Source organism: Archocentrus centrarchus, chromosome 19, assembly GCF_007364275.1.
Source record: "Archocentrus centrarchus isolate MPI-CPG fArcCen1 chromosome 19, fArcCen1, whole genome shotgun sequence".
Lineage (NCBI taxonomy): Eukaryota > Metazoa > Chordata > Actinopteri > Cichliformes > Cichlidae > Archocentrus > Archocentrus centrarchus.
The window spans coordinates 13403842-13422600 of NC_044364.1; the positions used below are offsets into that span (position 1 = coordinate 13403842).

The window sequence follows — 18759 nt, forward strand, 5'->3', positions numbered from 1 at the left end:
GAATAGAAATGTTAACACTGTTATATGTATCGTTAACTTTATGAATTCAACTTGGTAGTTGAGTAAAATAAAATAAAATTTTTTTTACATTAGGCGAGGTTTTATTTTGAAAAAATGAATATGCAACGGTCTTCCGCTCTTTTTCCGCATTTCGCCGGCCGGCTTGACGTCAGTTCCTGCCACTTCACCATCAATTTATAAGTCAAAGCTTTATAATTTAATATCAGCCTACCAAGTAAGAGTTAGTCATGTATTGTAATTATTAGTGGGATTTTTAAAAGATTTTTGTAAACGGCAGCTCCGTTGTCCTCCTGTTTTGCTGTAAGCTGCAGTTTCATCAGGGAGGGGAGGAGTTCAGAGTTCTGCGGCTGCGATAAATGAAAGAATGAAAGGTTGAAGAAGATGAGCAAGACTTAACAGATAACAGGGGCACACAGGACAGCATATGCTGAGACTTCAGGAGGTAAAATAAGAAGAAACACTTTGATATGCAGGGAGCCGGAAGCTTATTTATATTTTGACTGTACACGTGGATGCAAGGGATCAGGTTTCATTTTGCATATTTAGAAGACTTACATCTTACGTGAATAGCAAAACTAGATGTTTTTTGTTTTTTGTCGTACTGTGCATTTGTTTTTGTTTTTTTCCTTCCCCCGCGGTTTGCATTTCTCTGCCTTGTATTAAACACTATAAAATGACCATGCTGCTGCAGAGGCTCGCCCTGTGTTCAAAGATCCCCTTGGATTCACCAAGACCCTTAAGCCAGCTGCTCTCCAGTCCACTGACACAAGGCAAGCAATCCAGCGCTTTATCTGTTATTATAATCATGCAGCAGTCTGGATTACAGGCAAGTAAATCTCATATGCCAAATAATGAAAATTAATTAACTGCTTTACGTAATCCCGGAATGGAAACCTTTTGAGATGTGATAAATCACTTCAAAATAATAACTTTTCATGAAGATGTGATATGTTTTATTTATTTATTTATTTTCATAAAATTGTCTGACAAAACAGGCTTTAGTGAACTGCGGTTGCTTTTTCCAGTATTCGCATTTCTGTAGACCCAGGCATTGATCTGTAATTGAAGAAATAATCACAAAACATCTTCAACATCTTCAAAAAATGAAATAATGTGCTTTTTGTACATTTAATATCACTATATTTGTAATTGTCTAATGAGCAATCACCCCCCAAGTTGGGTTTCTCACTGACTTCTAAATGACTAAATCTAATGTGTGTGGGCGCAAGGCACATGTGGTGAAAACTGCTGCAGTAACATGCTGTGAAAACTTTGTGCCTGCAGGGAGGATTCTGACCTGCTCTACTCTGTAAAAGATGTCACAGCTCTTTTTTTTCTTTTTTGTGCTTTCTCTGCCCACCTCTCTCATGTGCCTCATTGCTCCACAGAGATGTGTAATGTCAGCACAGGCTTTCTCTGAGTGGCCCTGCTGATTTGGCAGTTTGAAGGCTGTGATTATCTGTTTCCCAGGTTGCAGATGGATGTGGCGAAGGGCCTCATGCTTTTTGCCTCGTTCATGCAATCAATGAAACGAAAGCCCAGCAAAACATGCTGGTTGTTAAAAGTGTTCAGTTAAAGAAAATGCATTTATCCAAATAATGATTCATAAGCAAATGTGGAAGGGTGAGATTTTTAAACTGGATCCAGAATGCAACTGGGATCTAGTGAAGAGACCTACACTCACTTGCCACTTATTAGGTGGATCTTGCTAGTATCTGTTCCACCACATTTCTGCTGGATTGAGATCTGGTGACTGTGGAGGCCATTTGAGCACACTGAACTCATTGCCATGTTCAAGAAACCTGTTTGCGATGATTTGAGGATGGTGAGTGTATCAGTGTAATCAGGTGTTTGACTTAGTATGTAGTCTAGCGAGCAGAATTATGAACAATCTGAGCAGCTTATTAAGTGAAAAGAACTGAAGAGTGCAAATAAACGCTTATATAAACATCTCTCTTTTTCCTCTATTGAACCTATACATCTCAGATTAAATGTTCCTTTCTAATGTTAGGCTTGATTAATAATCAGAAAAAAAAATATTTTCCAGTTCTCCAGGGCAGGGCCCACAGCAGCTCCTTTGCACACCGCAGTGAACTGCGTCAGGCCAAGAGGATCGTAGTCAAGCTCGGCAGTGCCGTTGTCACACGTGGCGATGAGTGTGGCTTGGCTCTTGGGAGGCTGGCCTCAATTGTGGAGCAGGTGAGAAGCCAAATAAAAACAAACATTTTATACACTGTGCTTTGTGTATAGGCATCTTTGTAGGGCAGTGGAAATGATAATCAAACTGAATAATTTACAAAACATAGGGCAAATTGTTGTAGGGACGAGGATTGTGCCTTTGGTGTAAAGTGGTTCCAATGAAACCCATTTGTGTTCTTTTTAACTAAAAATACAGATTTAGAAGTAGCCTTTCTCGCTTTGACTGTCACAAGTGTGATTCCAGTCACTCCAGACCACAACAAATAAAACAAAATATCAAAATGGACATTTACCACCAAGTGGCAAAATGTATGGTTTTGTAATTTGGTTAAACTGACCTATATACATCAAAACCATGAATGAGTCTGAAGAGGGGAAAAAAAAAATATGGGCCCAGTTATGTGTCTAATTGGTTGTGCAGGTGGCTATGCTACAGAATCAAGGCAGGGAGATGATGATTGTCACCAGTGGAGCTGTGGCCTTTGGCAAGCAAAGACTGAGACATGAGATCCTGCTGTCCCAGAGTGTTCGGCAGGCCCTGCACTCCGGACACAATCAACTCAAAGACATGGTAAGAAAAGATGGGGCTTAAGGGAACACTGAAGTTTACATAAACGTGGTGATGTTGAAAACTTTGCCATTTTCTTGCTGTAGTAAATCACAAAAATTATCACCAAATGCTTTTTTTTTTCTTGAATATATAGTGGATAGACTCAGCACCTGTGATACCTGTCCAGTATAATAAAATATAATATCTCACAATAACTTCTAATATTGTGAAGCTCATTGTTTAGAGTTTAGTAAAACTTCAGGTTTATTTAGATAGTGCCAAAGCACAACAACAGTCACTTCAAGATGCTTTATACTGTGAGTTAAAGACCCTACAGCATTTAAAACCTTTGTATACTTATGTAAGGGGGTACAGATAATTTTGTCAAACAGCTCACGCGAACAAATGTGATAGACTTCAATAAAATTTCTTTCATATTGTAAAGAGTGTGTAGATCACACTTTTCTGACTTGCTTATTACTGATAACTTGCACAGCAGTGGTATGGTGTACATGAAATATGTCCCTGAGGATGAAATATTTAACCTGATGTCTATTTGTATTGCAGTCTTTGCCAGTGCTAGAGGCCCGAGCCTGTGCCGCAGCTGGACAGAGTGGCCTGATGGCCCTGTATGAGGCCATGTTTACCCAGTACAGCACTTGTACTGCACAGGTGCTTGGCAAAATTATTTATTTTTATTAATTATTACTATTTCAATTTCTCTCTCGCTACATTTTCTGCTTTTGTGCCATCAGGTCCTGGTGACAAATCTGGATTTCCACGATGACCAAAAGAGGCAGAACCTGAACAGCACACTGCAGGAGCTCTTGCGCATGAACATTGTGCCAATCATCAACACCAATGATGCCGTGGTGCCCCCTCCGGAGCCCAACAGCGACCTGCAGGGGGTAAATGTGGGTACAGACAGCATGGGGGCGCCGCTGGTCGTGGTGATGGTGGCAGCAGGGGTGCTGAAGGGGTTGGCAGAGACAGTGTTTATATGATCTTTTACATGTACTGTTCATTAACTACACTATTTTCTATCATATACACACACACATACACAAACAGAGACATGCTGAAACAGCTCTGCCACCCTACCTCACCTTGTCAGCTCTGCACTCAACCATAAAGGCATGTGCATGCCATGTTTTTTTTTCTTTCAGATAATTCAACTTTATTTACTGCTGGGGAATTTTTTTATATTGTGTTAGTTTGTATTATTACTGCAATTACTGACTTCACACCTCTAAAATAGGGCAGCACAGTAGCATGGTGGTTAGCACTATTGCCTGACAATAAGAAGGTCCTGGGTTTGGATCCACCATTTGGCTGGGGCCTTTCTGTGCAGAGTTTGCATGTTCTCCCCCTGTGTCTGTGTGGGTTTTCTGCTGCCTCCCAAAGACATGCGGTTAGTGGGGTTAGATTAATTCTAAATTGCCCACAGGTGTAAGTGGTTGTCTGTCTGTTTGTATTGTCTCTGTGTTAGCCCTGTGACAGACTGGCAACCTGTCCAGGGTGTACTCTTTACCTATGGCAGCTGAGATAGGCTCCAGCCACCCCCCCAGGTACTTCCTAACTGCAAACCCCCCCTGAAACCCTATGTCGTGATTTGACATGTACCTCCCTAGAATTTTTTTCCCCCCACTAGAAATGTAACTACATGTTTGTGTCAACGTAGCCCACATTTACTGTGATTGACCTCTTCAGTACTGTTGATTCCTCCTGTGCATTTCCGACTACTTTTTTGCTGAGTTTTTCCAATTTATCAATGCGAGATAACAATCGTCACCTCAGTATAAGGAATAATTTTCACAATATCAATGTAAGGACTCACAAATGTCAGCAAATTCCTGGAGGAAGTTTGGCAAAACTGTTTCTGAGTGGACATGAGGGAATGTGCAAAGAAGTGGAAAAACTTAAGGGATAAATATGTTTGCCCTTGAAAAAAAACCGAGCACAAAAGTTGGAACGCAGGTGGGGAAAAAAGTCCCAGCATTTTATTTGTTTCTGTCGTGGCTGGCACCTTACGTAAAACACCACGACGCAACCACAAGGTAATTAACACATAGTGCACCATGCATAACCAGAAATGCTGGCACCGGCGTCGGCCACTTGTGCTGTAGTCTCTACAAAGTTTCACAGCAGAATCAGCCGCTACAGTGACCACACTGACTTGCAGTTCTCCACGCATCTATGAGTTGATCATTTGTTTGACATTTTCCAGATGTTGTTGCCTGTAGTTTCTTAATCAGCCAGTACATAAATATTGACATATTTGTTTTTTTTAATTTATCTGCTTGGTTCTGTCTTTAACAAACGTGCTCAGATGAGCTAACGGCTGATGGGTTACTTTCTGCCACTGCCTTTTCTGCCTTTATGACTTACATCAGCAATTTTCTGGTTCTGTAGGTGATCAGCATCAAGGACAATGACAGCCTGGCAGCACGGCTAGCTGTGGAGATGAAGGCTGACCTGCTCGTCGCACTCTCTGATGTGGAGGGTATGTGTGTCACCACAACAACACTCTGGGTCAGGTGTTGGGTAACAACACCATCTGTCTGCTCTCTTCACTGAGGGGAAAAAAACATCACTCTCAGGGTCAATTGAGAGCCATGTGAGAAAGACAAACACAGACCTTCTGCCTTCAAGTTTGAAACTGATGCTGATGGGGCTGACACATGGCGCCCGTGTGTCCTGTTATGGATGCAGTCATTCAGTTGGTTTTTCTTAGAATATTAAAAACTCTCACACAACTTCACCATGAAAAAGTGATCATCATAAATTATCATATGATTATGCACAATAAAGGTATGCTATGCAGGATTTTCCTTTGAAAAAGGCACGACTTATGCCAAAATGATACCTCTCAATCATCAAGTAGGGCTTCCTTATCTTCAGAGATTTTATCATCTTTTTATTTTTATGTTTTTGGGATGTTTCTGGGGGTGCAACCTTTGCTTTGTTATTCCTAACTTTACTCTTTATTCATCACTTTTGAATGATATGCTATGGCCTAAGTACTGCGTGTAATGAAATGCATGTTAGAATAATTTAAGCACATGTGTAAATGCTGATTATCTTAATCTTTCATCATCCAAATAAGTGATATAAGAAATGTTCATTTGTAGGACTATACAACAGCCCCCCTGGAACAGATGATGCCAAGCTTATTGACATCTTCTACCCTGGAGACCAGCAGTCCATCACTTATGGTACAAAGTCTAGAGTTGGGATTGGAGGCATGGAGGCCAAGGTTTGTTAACTCCTCATTCTGTCCATTAAGGAAAAGTTTAAACTTTTATTACGTGTAATGTGCTGCAGTCAGCAAAAATAGTTGACCCAAGTCTCCGTGGGGTGGTGTCTTACAATATGTTAGTGATTGCATGCATAAGGCACAAAACATTGGTGTTTAAGTGGGTTGAGTATCAAAATTAAGTAAATCTTACTATACTATGAGTTTTTTTTTTCTTCTTTTAATTCTCTGCATGACTGCAGGTCAAAGCTGCCCTTTGGGCATTGCAAGGTGGCACTTCAGTGGTCATTGCAAATGGCACCAATCCCAAGGTAACAGGCCATGTCATCACTGACATTGTGGAGGGCAAGAAAGTGGGAACCTTCTTCTCTGAAATCAAACCTGCTGGTGAGTTTACCTGAATGATTTTTACTGCAGCCATATTGTAGCTGCAGCCTCAGTTGTTTACGTTTGTCCTGTCCCTGACTCTCCTTCAGGTCCATCTGTGGAGGAACAGACAGAAATGGCACGTAGTTTTGGAAGAACCCTTGCATCTCTGCATCCAGTCCAGGTGACATGTTGTTTTAAATCATTTGTTTTTAATGACTTGACGAATATAACAACTCTTTGGGTGCCTTATCACTTAAAGAGAAACACTGAATTATTCGGTTGACTGTTGTCAGAGGAGTGAGATCATCTGCCATCTAGCAGACCTGCTGACTGAAAGGAAGGAAGACATTCTGGCTGCAAACAAGATGGACATGGACCTGGCTGTCAGTGCGGGTAACAGGACATCACATCATGTCAATCTGGTCTAAAAAAATGGACTATGCTTGCAGAAATTCTGTTTGATATTTTATGTTAGTATTGAACTAATAGGGTTTTTTTTGTAGGAAAATGTTCGTGTGTTGTGTGTAAATTCATGTGTCATGTATTTAACACATTTTTGGACTTAAAGAATCAAATCAGCAGTTTTTGCATGTATATTGCAACAGAAACTTAGATGTTGAACCTAAGAGATGACATTCTCATATATTGCCACCAGAGGGCGACCTTTACTTTCCCCATACATGAATGCTATTCTAAGAGTTTTATCAAAGTGTTAGTCTGCTGTCTCTTCTTTCTGTAGGACATTTGCCTCCAGCCATGCTGAAGCGGCTCAGCCTGTCACCAGCCAAACTTAACAGCTTGGCAGTAGGTCTGCGCCAGATAGCCGTGGCAGCCCAGGACAGCGTGGGTCGAGTGGTGCGCAGGACCAGAGTGGCTCATGACTTGGAGCTGGAGCAGATTACTGTACCCATCGGGGTTCTTCTGGTCATCTTTGAGGCCCGACCTGATTGCCTGCCCCAGGTATTGTTGCAAAGGAACTGTTTATTATTCTTAAAGCTTAAAAAAAGCACATGAAACCCAGGTTGTTGGTAAACAACATGTGAGACAATATTAAGACAGTCAGTAATTTTCTTAATAAAAATTAATGATTCATAAGCCTGACATTTGACCTCATCACCTACATGTGCTAGACTGGGATAAAAGTCACATTTTGGTGGTATGCAGTTATAAAAGTCTATATATGTTAGTGGTTATGGGGACATTGCTATGAACAGGTGATTAAAATACAAATGAAAAAACTTGTATCGCTGCAGGACTTGCCATAACATAAGCAGACTCTGTGGATTATATACATGTTGGTTTGCATATTTATAAATTCAGTTTGTCACTGTTTCCTGAAACACCTGTAATACCCAGGTATCGGCCTTGGCAATAGCCAGTGGCAATGCTCTGCTGCTGAAGGGAGGCAAAGAGGCAGCCAACACTAACCGTGTCCTGCACCAGCTCACCCAGGAAGCCCTTTCCATGCATGGAATCAGGGAGGCAGTACAGATGGTAAAACTGATTTCCTACATATTTATTAAAAGGCAGGACAAACCTTGTGTCATCTTTGTAGCACATTACATCAGAAGCTTCTATCTGCTGTGCCTGACAAACCTGTATTTCTTACAAGGTGAGCACCCGTGAAGAAGTGGAGGATCTGTGCCGACTGGACAAGATGATCGACTTGATCATCCCCCGAGGTTCATCCCAGCTGGTGCGGGCCATTCAGCAAGCGGCCAAGGGCATTCCAGTGCTGGGTCACAGTGAGGGAATCTGCCACGTCTATGTTGACGCAGATGCCAGTGTTGACAAAGTCATAAAAATCGGTCAGTCAAAGCAGTTCCCCATTATCAACGTCTGTATGCACGTTTCTTCTCCTAAATGCCTGTCAGTCATAACATGCCAGTGATTGACTAATATTTTCCTCTTCTAGTTAGAGACTCGAAGTGTGGCTACCCAGCTGCATGCAATGCCATGGAAACTCTGCTGATTCACCGGGACATCCTCAGGACCCCTATGTTTGACCAAATAATTGACATGCTTCGCAATGAACAGGTAAAATGCCAAACACATACACTTAGTCAGATGTTCAGATAATAAAATCAAGATTACTTTATTGTAGCAGACTTAAGCAAAAACTAATGTTACTCTTTTTTCTTTTTCTTTTCTTTTCTTTTTTTTTTTTTTTTTTGCTTTACTAGTCATCCAACTACTAGTCATCCATTTTTTTTGTCTGCTGTGACCAGGTGAAGATTCATGCAGGTCCTCGGTTTGCCTCCTACCTAACATTCAGCCCCTCAGAGGTGACGTCTATGCGGACAGAGTATGGTGACCTGGAGTGCTGCATGGAGGTGGTGGACAGCATGGAGGAGGCTGTGGAGCACATGCATAAATATGGCAGCTCCCACACAGATGTTATAATCACGGAAAATGGTAGGTGATGCAATGTCTTGCTGTTAGTACTTTGTTCTTGCCCCCCTTTCCCTCTCCCTCTCTCTTTAAATACATAATTCCAATTGGCTTTTTAATCCCTTTTGCTTTTTAGTTTCACAATCTCTTTCATATTTTACCTCACCATGACTGAGTAGTACCTGTCAGATTGGTCGGCATTCTTTCGTTCCATGCCTCTTCATTTAGGTGCCTTAATATTCATCAAGATTTCCTTCTCTCTCTCTCCACTGAGTCCACCTTACATCTCTCTTTCTAACACATCGATTAATGAGCAGTGACACCTTGTTGTCAGGATGAGTGCACACCCTCCCTTTGTGACTCCAGATTGTGGACGGAGCCCATTTAAAATGTAGAGCAGCTGATTAACAGTTTAAAGGACTTATCATAACTTTGAAACATCCTCAGACATGCTTCTCTCTTTGAAGTGAGCCATCACACCGTATGTTCCAAACTCATTTTGACAGAAGCTATGCTGTACAGTTTCCACTGCACTTTGTCACTTTAGGGCTGTGGCCATTTCCTTGTAGACAGAACTGATGTCTCATGTGTTATAATTTTATGTTCCCATGTGGAGAAAGTTTTGAATAAATGGTGATTTTAAATGGTGGGAGGTTAAGTGTTTCCCATAAGACAAAGAAACTGTGGTTCACCCTCCTTCCAAAATAGTCAAAATATTTTTGCAGCTTTTATTTTGGCAATCAGAACATTTCAAAAATGAAGGGCAGTGTTTCTACCTTGAAGATTATCTCACCTGGAGTCAAGGATGTGTTGCTGCCATCTAGTGACCACAGAAGGTACCTCAGTGAATTCCAGACTGATCAGTTTGTATAAGTGTTAGATACTGTCAGGGAGAAAGATATTGATTATCATGCTAGCAATGGATGGATGGGTGTTTAGGAATACAGGTGCAATTAAAGCATGTTCTTACATTAATGTATTATTTCAGCTCACTTTCTATTTGCATTCCTTTTGATTTAATGCCTAAAAAGGTATACAGACACAGTAGTACCAACAAGATGCCTTATTCTTACAGAGGACACAGCAGAGAAGTTTCTTCAGCAGCTGGACAGTGCCTGCGTTTTCTGGAATGCTAGTTCACGTTTTGCAGATGGCTACCGGTTTGGACTGGGTATGTGGTAGCCTTGTGTTGGCATTCCCTATTTTGTTGCCTCTAATCCTGCCTGCATATTTTTATTCCTATCTGACACTTTATCTTCATATGATGTTTTTTTTTTTTTTTTTAAAAACCTTATTCCTTGCACTCTTTCTGTCTTTGTCTCTAGGAGCAGAGGTAGGTATTAGCACAGCTCGTATCCATGCCCGAGGCCCTGTAGGCCTGGAGGGCTTGCTCACAACCAAGTGGGTCTTGAGAGGTGATGGACACACAGTAGCTGACTTCTCGGAGCATGGTACCATGAAGTACCTCCATGAAAACCTGCCTGTCGGGCAGCCTTTAGCTGGACAGAGGGACAGCAACTAGGCCAGAGAATTTGACAGCATTCCTTTGGTCTTATTGCAAACATTGTTTGCATCACGATCCAGAAGCTCCTTAGGGTTTTGCTCAAGATGACGGCTGACTGTTTTCATTATCTTCAACCTTTGAAGCACACAGCTGCTCAGTACAGCAATGGTTTATTTTATTAGCACATTAAAAAAGACGCCCCTATTCACTTTATTCTCTTATTCAAAGACTAATGGTCTAAAAACATTCTACCTCAACTTATGACATGAATGAGTTGGGTAAGTCACTGTAGCAGACTCCTGTAGGAGGCAGTGGGCCTAATTAATAAGCAATGCATAACCCTGTGTTTAAACCATGCATGAAAAGACTTCACACACAAATTAAGATTCATCCATATTTTCTCATCTGAATTTGTACTCGGCAAACAAATTTTAGGAATGGCATCTTTTAATTAAATTAATCTTTTAAAGGTTTTGTTAGCGAATAATATTAAAACTGTGGATTTACTTACACATCTATTCAGTAACCTTCAAAAACCTTTCATTACTTGTTTGATATCATCTTTCTCCTTTATTTCTTGGCAATATCTTACTTTAAGGATGGTTGTTGTTGATTTTTAAAAAATCCATTCATATATATATATATATATATATATATATATATATATGTGTGTGTATATATAAAATGGCTTCTCTCTAATTATGATGCTAATATTATCATAATTTAATTTATGTTTAATGTTATATCCTCTCTGTGACTAAGGGCAGAGTGGGTTATGTTGGATCATTACCCACAAGGTTCACATTGATTGGACTGTAAATGCTTTCTTTATTCAAGCAACATTTGTACCCCTTGCTTTAATTCTGGGATGAACTTTCTGTATGTTTCTGAAATTCAGGCATTTTGCTAAAATGATATATTGGAATAGGTATTTTTATATATGAGGTAACAGTATCAGTTTGTAAATTGATTAGTAAAATTTTAACTAATAGGATTAAAAATATACAATTCTATGGCGTATCGGAAACTGTGATTTATTCTAAAATAATCCCACTTAAATACACTCCAATTTATATGCACCCATTTATTTATTTATTTGATTATAGTTGCATATTGTGTTCATTTTTCCATGCTTTGTTGCTTTCCTGCGTGTTCCTTTTGGCGCCCAAAGCTTCTGTCAGAGCGGGAATCGTAATTGACAAGCTGCCTCCTTCAAGCTGGAGGGGGAATGCGACTGCCTTTAAATTAAGCTTTGTAACATTCCAGCCTCTGAGCTGCTATCTGATGTCTTGCAATGCACATTTAAGGATTAGTTTCAGTTATTTAATAGCGGTATTGTAGAATAAAAGTTGAAAAAGAATATTTGGATATTTTTCTTTCTTTCTTCTTCTTTTTTGCAAGTTGAAATGTTGAGCATTTTTACATGTATGTTCATCTCTGTCCTGGCACGAGTCTTTCTACTTTCACAAAGAACACAAATTAATGGGGAAAAAAGTCATACTGATCTGAAAAACAGATGTCTAAAAAGGCCCTTTTTAAAGTTGCCCATAGGGGAATTCGCATTGCTGGAAGTGGGGCAAGTAACATGGAAGACAATACTATAGAGGTTTAATTATCCAGCCATCAGAAATGAAAAGGGAGAAAAGGAGAACTGAGACTAATAATGGAATCACAGGCTTATGTTCTGGGTTTCTCTGTTTCTTCTTCTTTTTTTTTTTCCTTTTTTCTTTTCTGTCATCTAAAGAATTCATTCTCCAAAACGCACTACTTACCCTTCAATCAGCTTCCCATCATCAAGTCCAAAGGGTTCAGAGATGAAGAGGAAGACAAAACTCGGATCTCACTCTTTTGTCCTTTTCATGTGTGAAGCGATTGAAAATATCATCTAAATGACTGGAGGTAGAGACGGAACAATCTAGGGACATTCAGTATTGCCTCTTTGATACATAATGTTTGATAGAATTGTATTTTACCATCTCTTAAGTGTTAAGAGTTGTTTGCTACACTTACAGTAGCTACTGAAGTGCAGGTGCATGCATCTAGTTTCTGTAGTAACATAAGGTTTCTACATAACAGGACACCGAGGAGTATTTTGTCATGGAAATAGGAAGCTTCCATTGCTGGGTTACTGACTGAAATTGTTATTTTAAATTTAATGCCAATTTTGTATCTATATAAACCTTTGTGGGACTAGTTTACCCTGCCTGGGACAGAGTTCATGAGGGTAGCGGCTCGAGGGTGAGCATCTAGCCTGAAGCAGCTACATGGGTCTGCCCTACTGTAGGCCCGCCACCGGGGCTTGTGGATTGGGTGGCAGTCAAGAGCTAACCCAAGGATCCCCAGCTTCCAAAACTGGGTTGTGGTACATGGAATGTCACTTATCTGGTGAGGTCAAACGATATCGATTGCATATAGTCAGGCTCAACACATAGCTTGGGATCTGTAACCAGTTTTGTGGAAAGGGGCTGGGCTCTGTTCCATTATGGAGTTGCCCCAGGTGAGAGACGGCCGGCAGGGGTGGGTGTACTTTTGTTCCCCTGGTTTGGTGGTTGTATGCTAGGGTTTTCTCTGGTGGGCAAGATGGTTGCTTCTCTGGGCCTTCAGGCCATGGAGTGGGTCCTGACTGCTGTTTGTGCGTACCTACTGAATGACAGTTTAGAGAACCCACCCTTCTTGGAGTCTCTGGGTGGGGTGCTGGAGAGTATTTAATTTGGGGACTTTGTCATCCTACGGAGAGACTTCAATGCTCACATGGGCAACAACAGTGTGACCTGGAGGAGTGTGATTGGGAGGAACTGCCTGTGGTGTTCTGTTATTGGACTTCACAGTTTGTCCATAAGTACACATGGCACCAGGACACACTAGGTCCCATGTCAATGACTGATTTTTGTGATTGTGTCATCAGATTTGCAGCGATATGTCTTGGACACTCCGATGAAGAGAGGAGCTGAGTTGTTACCTGATCACCACCTGGTGGTGATTTAGATCAGGTGGTGGAGGAAAATGCTGGTCAGGGATGATGCCCCAGTCTGCAAGATCTTCATTTCCCACATTCATCAAAACTTCAACAGTATTCTGAGGCAGGCTGGGGACATGGGGTTCAAATTGAGTTCAAGTTCAAATGGTTCAAGAGTTACCTTTTTGATAAAGCTTATAGTTAGGGCTGGATCAGGTTACCCTGAACCACCCGTTAGTTATGCTGCAATAGGCCTAGGCTGCTGGGGGGTTCCCATGATGCACTGAATGTTTCTTTTCATTCACCTCTTTTACTCTGTTTATACACCACTCTGCATTTAATCATTAGTTATTATTAATCTTTGGCTCTTTTCCACAGCATGTCTTCTTGTCCTGTCTTTTCCCTCAGCCCCAACTAATCACAGCAGATGGCTGCCCCTCCCTGAGTCTGGTTCTGCCGGAGGTCTCTTCCTGTTAAAAGAGAGTTTTTCCTTCCCACTGTCACCAAGTGCTTGCTTGGAGGTAAGGGGAGCCATAAGGATGATAAAGGAGTCCTGTTGGGCTTGGTTAACTTGTTTGGGGTTCAGTGCAGTTCAGTTCAGTTCAATTTTATTTATACAGCGCCAGATCACAACAACAGTCACCTCAGACCCTTAAATATTAGAGAGAAAATCCCATCCATCAGATGACCCCCCTTTTTGAGCAAGCACTTGGCAACAGTGGAAAATAAAAACTAGCTTTTAATGGACAGAATTTCTAGGCGTAGCCAGATGGTGGAGGGTCTCTGCTTCAGTGGCCTCAGAATCTTATCTTTGGTTTTGCAGATGATGGGGATTCAGTTGGCTTCATCAGGTGGTAACTTCCAGCTCACACTGGAGCAGTTCATGGCCGAGTGTGAAGCAGCAGGAATGGGAATTAGCACCTCCAAGTCTGAGGCCATGGCTCTTAGCCATAAAAGGGTGGGGTCCCCACTCCGAGTCTGTGTTGAAAGCCTACACAGTAAACTACACAGTAACCTCACATACACCTCCCTAGAAATTTAACTGCACATCGCACTGAAGCAGCCCACAACTATTGTGATTGACCTGTTCCGTACTCTTGATTCCATCTATGCATTTCTGGCTACTTTTTCATCATAGTTTTTGAATGGATTAGTGAGAGAATAATAATCATAGCCCCAGTATAAGGACTCACAGATGTCAGCAAATTTCTGGATGGAGACTGCAGAAACAATGGATGTGAGGGACTGTATGAAGAAGTGGAAAAGCTTGAGGGATAAATATGTTTGCTTACAAACAAACAAAAAAAACTGTCCACCACAAAGAGTGGAGACCCAGGAGGGAAACAAGTCCCAGCATTTTATTTGTTTCTATCATTGCTGTCACTGCATATAAAACACCAGGACACAACCACAAGGTAATTAGCACATAACGCACCCCCCCACAATCATAAATGCCAGCAACAGCCTCGACCACTCAGTAGTTACCTAGGTTACATTGTGGGCTCTGCAAAGATTCATTGCAGAAGTCTGAATCGGGCACTAGGGTTTCTGAGGGGTTTGAAGCTTTGATATTTCTACAATGCAGATTTCCTGCAGTAGCATAAGTTAGACTGCTGCCCCTGTGGCCTGAACCCAGTTGAGCAGCACAGGCTGGATGGATAAACCTTTGCCCCTTGCATTTTACAAATACCTGGTTGAAATGTTCCCAGTGGATGCGTTTTTTTTTTTTTTTTAATTCCAGCTTCAACTTAGCTGAAGCTTTACAGGGGAAAAAATATTAGGATGATCAACCATGAAAATACTGAGGTATCACTGATAAGGATAAGTGGAAGAAAGTGGAAGGATGGAACAGTGAAAATACAGAAAATCTGTAAAGTAAAATTTACTGTACTGAATATTATAAAAGGTCATTTTTAGGGTTTTTGTTTTTTGACTGCACTGTTTTTTCATGTAAAGACTGCAATGTTATACCCATAAACTTTAAATAAAAATGACCACAGATGTTTTTTCTGTAGTTCTGTGCAAGTCCGACATGCTTTCCTTCCTGAATTTTGTAAATATCTGATGTCACCATTCATTTTGACCTCGGATTAACTTCCAGTTATGTGTCAGCCTGTAAAATTTCTTCTCATCTTTTATCAGGCATTGCCCTCAGACCCTGGGTGATCAGATCCCATGCTGCACCCTGTTGATGTTGTGTTGTCTGCTGGGCATTGTTGTCCACAGATATAAAAAAGATGATAAGGGCAAATCACTGGACTTGAACAGCAACGCTGACAGTCCTTTAATTGGACATTACTCAAGGCCAAAACTCATATTTCTTGTTGTGCTTGATCTTAAGAGATTCTCAAATGCACTCCCTGCTGGGCTTCAATTTTTTTTGAATCAATAATTAACCGTCAGAGTTATTTATTCATGTGTATCTTTGCCAATTGCGTAGTGTCTAATTAACAATTTCAATAATTGATATTTATTTCTGAAAGGTTTCAGTATCTTGGGCTGATGAAAAATGCATGAGCAGGGATGTGGACTGGGTTTTGTTTTTTGTTCTGAAAGAGCTTGATGCTCGGGGCTAATACCAGGCCACTTTGACTCCAACTCTTTGAGTTGGCACTGGCCTTGTGATGTGGATCTAATATGGGCATCTTTCATGGACCCAAAGAGCTTACTCTGTACCATGTGATCTCATAAAGACTCCAACATGCCCATCCTCAGATACTCTTTTTTTTTTTTTTTCAGTCTTTAATATTGAACTTCAAAGAATAAGCTTCTGTTTCCTTGATAATTTTTCTTTGTGTATGTGGATCTGTAATATCACGAAAAACTGTAGAAACTCTTGGTATTGTTAGGACCTCAGTGATTCCACTACTATATCTAACTCTGTGGCCTGATGAAACTAAAGTTCAATCACCATATTAAAGAGAAAAATATCCCTCAGATTTATGACAAGCTATATCCCCCTGATCTTTTGATAGTGACAGCTGTAGCAGTCAATAGAAAATTAACAAAGGCTTCCTTTAGTTGACTTTCATCAAGTTTTCATTTATTGTGATTCCAGCAGGACAGGAGGTTAGGGACCGGCGAGGCAAACCACTTTGCTGTGGAACAACCAAAGCATTGCTTGAGCACCAATTTGGGGAGGAACTTTACCCAACAATGCAAAGCAACACAACAAAATGAGAACCCCAACATCTGACGCATCAAAACCCCCATCATTAAAATGCATGATTTCAGGTTTGGACACCACAGTGTTGAGCCACACTGAAACAGTGCTGCCATTAAGGGAACAAGAGGGTGGGATTTTTAACAGTGGGATTTAAATAAGGGTAAAAAATAATAGTAATGGGAATCAGTTGAGCTCAGTGACACGTCTCAGAGAACCAATGGTGGGACTGGTGCTTCCCCACTCACTGTGCCTCCTGTATTCTCCAGGACGCAAGAAGTACTGGCGTCCCCTGTAATTGGGGTGTTCATGCAGCATCCAGTAGCCCTCCATGACATTGACTGAGGAGATATCACGGGTGTGGAAACGCTCATTCAGATCTGGGCAGTCTTCCATCAGCTCCATGTTTTGGCCCCCAAAGTCAGATCGCTCGAAGATCTTCATCCTGTAGTTCCCATTATACTAGGGAAGAAATGAGAGAATAAAATAAAACCACCTGTTACGGTCAAAACAGTCAACTTTTCTGACGCAGTCAACCAGCATAGAGTATCCTTACTCATTACCAAGTCTACAGTTCAAGATGTGCTACAATAACCCTGGCATAACCCACTGACACTGAATGGTTCAAGAAACTGAGTTTAAACTCACAGGTGGCACCATACGACAGGAGCGGATACAGTCATTGAAGCCTGCCCAGCGCTGGTAGTCGGGGTACTCTCCCTTATGCAGCATGTACTGGTATCCAGCATAATTTGGCTTCTCATAGGCCACCCAACAACCGCTTTCAACTCTTATCGAGTTACAGCGGCTGAAGTGGTTTTGCATCTCAGGGCAGTCACTACTGCACTCATAGTGACGACCCAGGAAGTTCCTGTCTTCATAGAAGATAATCTGCATGTGACAGATGGTTCAACATTAGTGGATCACCACGGAGCTGTTCCAAAGACAAACTAAGACCACGGCACATGTGTAAAAGTAGTCATCTTAGACTGTCAGGCTCTTAAACACTAATTACATGAACTCCTAGTCTTCATAGTTTCGCTTACAACACTATTCAGTATTCTGAGACAGATTTTTAAAGTTTTATCTAACAAAGTTTCTGAATAGAAATTTTGCAAGTGGAGATTTTTGAAAAAAGATAAGCTGAAGGGAGTACAAAAAAGTCCCAAATGATGTGCTAGAAGCAAAGCTGAATAAAATAAAGTATAGCATTTGGTACATTTTAATGAATAAAGTGTGAAACGCTTTTCTGAAGTTCTCTGTCTGTTTTCACAGGAAATAGGACTATAAGATCAGTCAAATAATTGAGGCTTATACTATCCTTGAGAGAAGATAAAGCCAGAAGACAAAGTATTGCTTAGTTATTCATGCTGTTTAATTTTATTTAAGAATTATGACATTTCCTTGGAGTTTTAGCATTTTTTTTTTACATCAGTTTAGAGGTTATGAAATTATGGTAAGCAGTTCTTAGGAACTAATGACATGTTGAACCCAGAAAGTAATACATTGTTACTCTTTAAAGGTATTTAACATTTTTTATGACCAAAAAAAAATGTTTTTGACTGCCTTATCAGCATTTATTAGTTCAACTTAATTATTTATCTGCAGCACTTAACGAATTTATTAGGTCACCACACAGTGTAAGGTTTATGCCACAGCTGCCCTAAATTGACAGTATTGGTAATTATCAAACTCATGATTAATCATCATGGTTAATCCACCAGTATGCACAAGCTGTTTAATCAAAAATGATATTTTTAAAGCTAAAATATAATTATTGTTGTTATCCATGAATTTTCAAATTTACAGAAAAAATATGAAACTACTTTTTTTTTTTTAAAATTAAGATACAGTTATTTGCTTACAGAACAGAAAAACTGGTTTTAATGGTTGAATGTTATGCTTGATTATTTTTTGTCTTCTCAGAGAAGCCCAGTGAAGGGATGGATTCACTTTGATATTTGTCTAATAAATACCAGAATTTTTTTAGTTTTAAACAAGTTTTTGACAGATTTAAAAAATATTTTTGTTTTTCTTATGACAGCTGATCTAATCCATTTATTAAGCGCTGTATGTCCTACCCAAATCAGTATACCACACATCAAACATCAGTGAAACTGTATAGTTTTTAAATTTCTTCCTTACCTTGCCCATTGTAACTGTGTTAAGTTCAGACCAGGCCAGATGCTGGACTCTCTCAGACCTCTTTATAAACCCTGCTTAGGTCAGGGCTTTGCAAACATGAAACAAAGCTTTGTCGCGTCAGCACAGTGTGCTTTATAGACGGCGGAACACTATACCGCTGTTGAGCTGCCGCAGCCGCTTTGTCTTTGTCAAAGCTCTGTCTGTC

The 18759-nt window shown here is 40.5% G+C and overlaps 2 protein-coding genes across 4 annotated transcripts; one reads left to right on the forward strand and one right to left on the reverse strand.

The window, feature by feature from the left end:
- The first annotated feature begins 392 nt into the window (after positions 1-392).
- On the forward strand, positions 393-10802 carry aldh18a1 (aldehyde dehydrogenase 18 family, member A1). 3 transcript variants are annotated; one of them, XM_030755497.1, is made up of 17 exons: positions 393-463; positions 2069-2220; positions 2642-2791; positions 3338-3442; positions 3526-3684; positions 5183-5273; positions 5902-6026; positions 6269-6413; positions 6503-6576; positions 6689-6788; positions 7135-7355; positions 7752-7889; positions 8008-8203; positions 8311-8432; positions 8624-8810; positions 9862-9957; positions 10112-10802. In XM_030755497.1, exons 3-17 carry the CDS (start codon positions 2648-2650, stop codon positions 10306-10308), a joined length of 2100 nt encoding a protein of 699 aa, XP_030611357.1. In that variant the 5' UTR covers positions 393-463; positions 2069-2220; positions 2642-2647; the 3' UTR covers positions 10309-10802. The 3 variants fall into 3 exon arrangements, with proteins under 3 accessions (XP_030611357.1, XP_030611358.1, XP_030611359.1); XM_030755498.1 differs by having other exon boundaries at positions 3526-3678; XM_030755499.1 differs by lacking the exon at positions 393-463 and adding an exon at positions 689-814 and having other exon boundaries at positions 2077-2220.
- A 5489-nt stretch (positions 10803-16291) lies between these two features.
- Positions 16292-18583, reverse strand: crygmx (crystallin, gamma MX). Its single transcript, XM_030754719.1, has 3 exons — positions 18555-18583; positions 17058-17300; positions 16292-16871 (listed from the first exon to the last, which is right to left on the reverse strand). The coding sequence occupies exons 1-3, from the start codon at positions 18561-18563 to the stop codon at positions 16596-16598; spliced, it is 528 nt and encodes a 175-aa protein (XP_030610579.1). The 5' UTR covers positions 18564-18583; the 3' UTR covers positions 16292-16595.
- Positions 18584-18759: the final 176 nt, after the last annotated feature.

Coding starts and splice junctions, on each gene's coding strand:
- aldh18a1 (XM_030755499.1), top strand. CDS start 695: ATGACCATGCTGCTGCAGAGGCTCGCCCTGTGTTCAAAGATCCCCTTG. Junction 8,204..8,310: donor TGACAAAGTCATAAAAATCG/GTCAGTCAAAGC, acceptor TTCCTCTTCTAG/TTAGAGACTCGAAGTGTGGC. Junction 8,811..9,861: donor TGTTATAATCACGGAAAATG/GTAGGTGATGCA, acceptor TTATTCTTACAG/AGGACACAGCAGAGAAGTTT.
- crygmx (XM_030754719.1), bottom strand. Junction 16,872..17,057: donor CCTGTCGTATGGTGCCACCT/GTGAGTTTAAAC, acceptor TTTCTTCCCTAG/TATAATGGGAACTACAGGAT.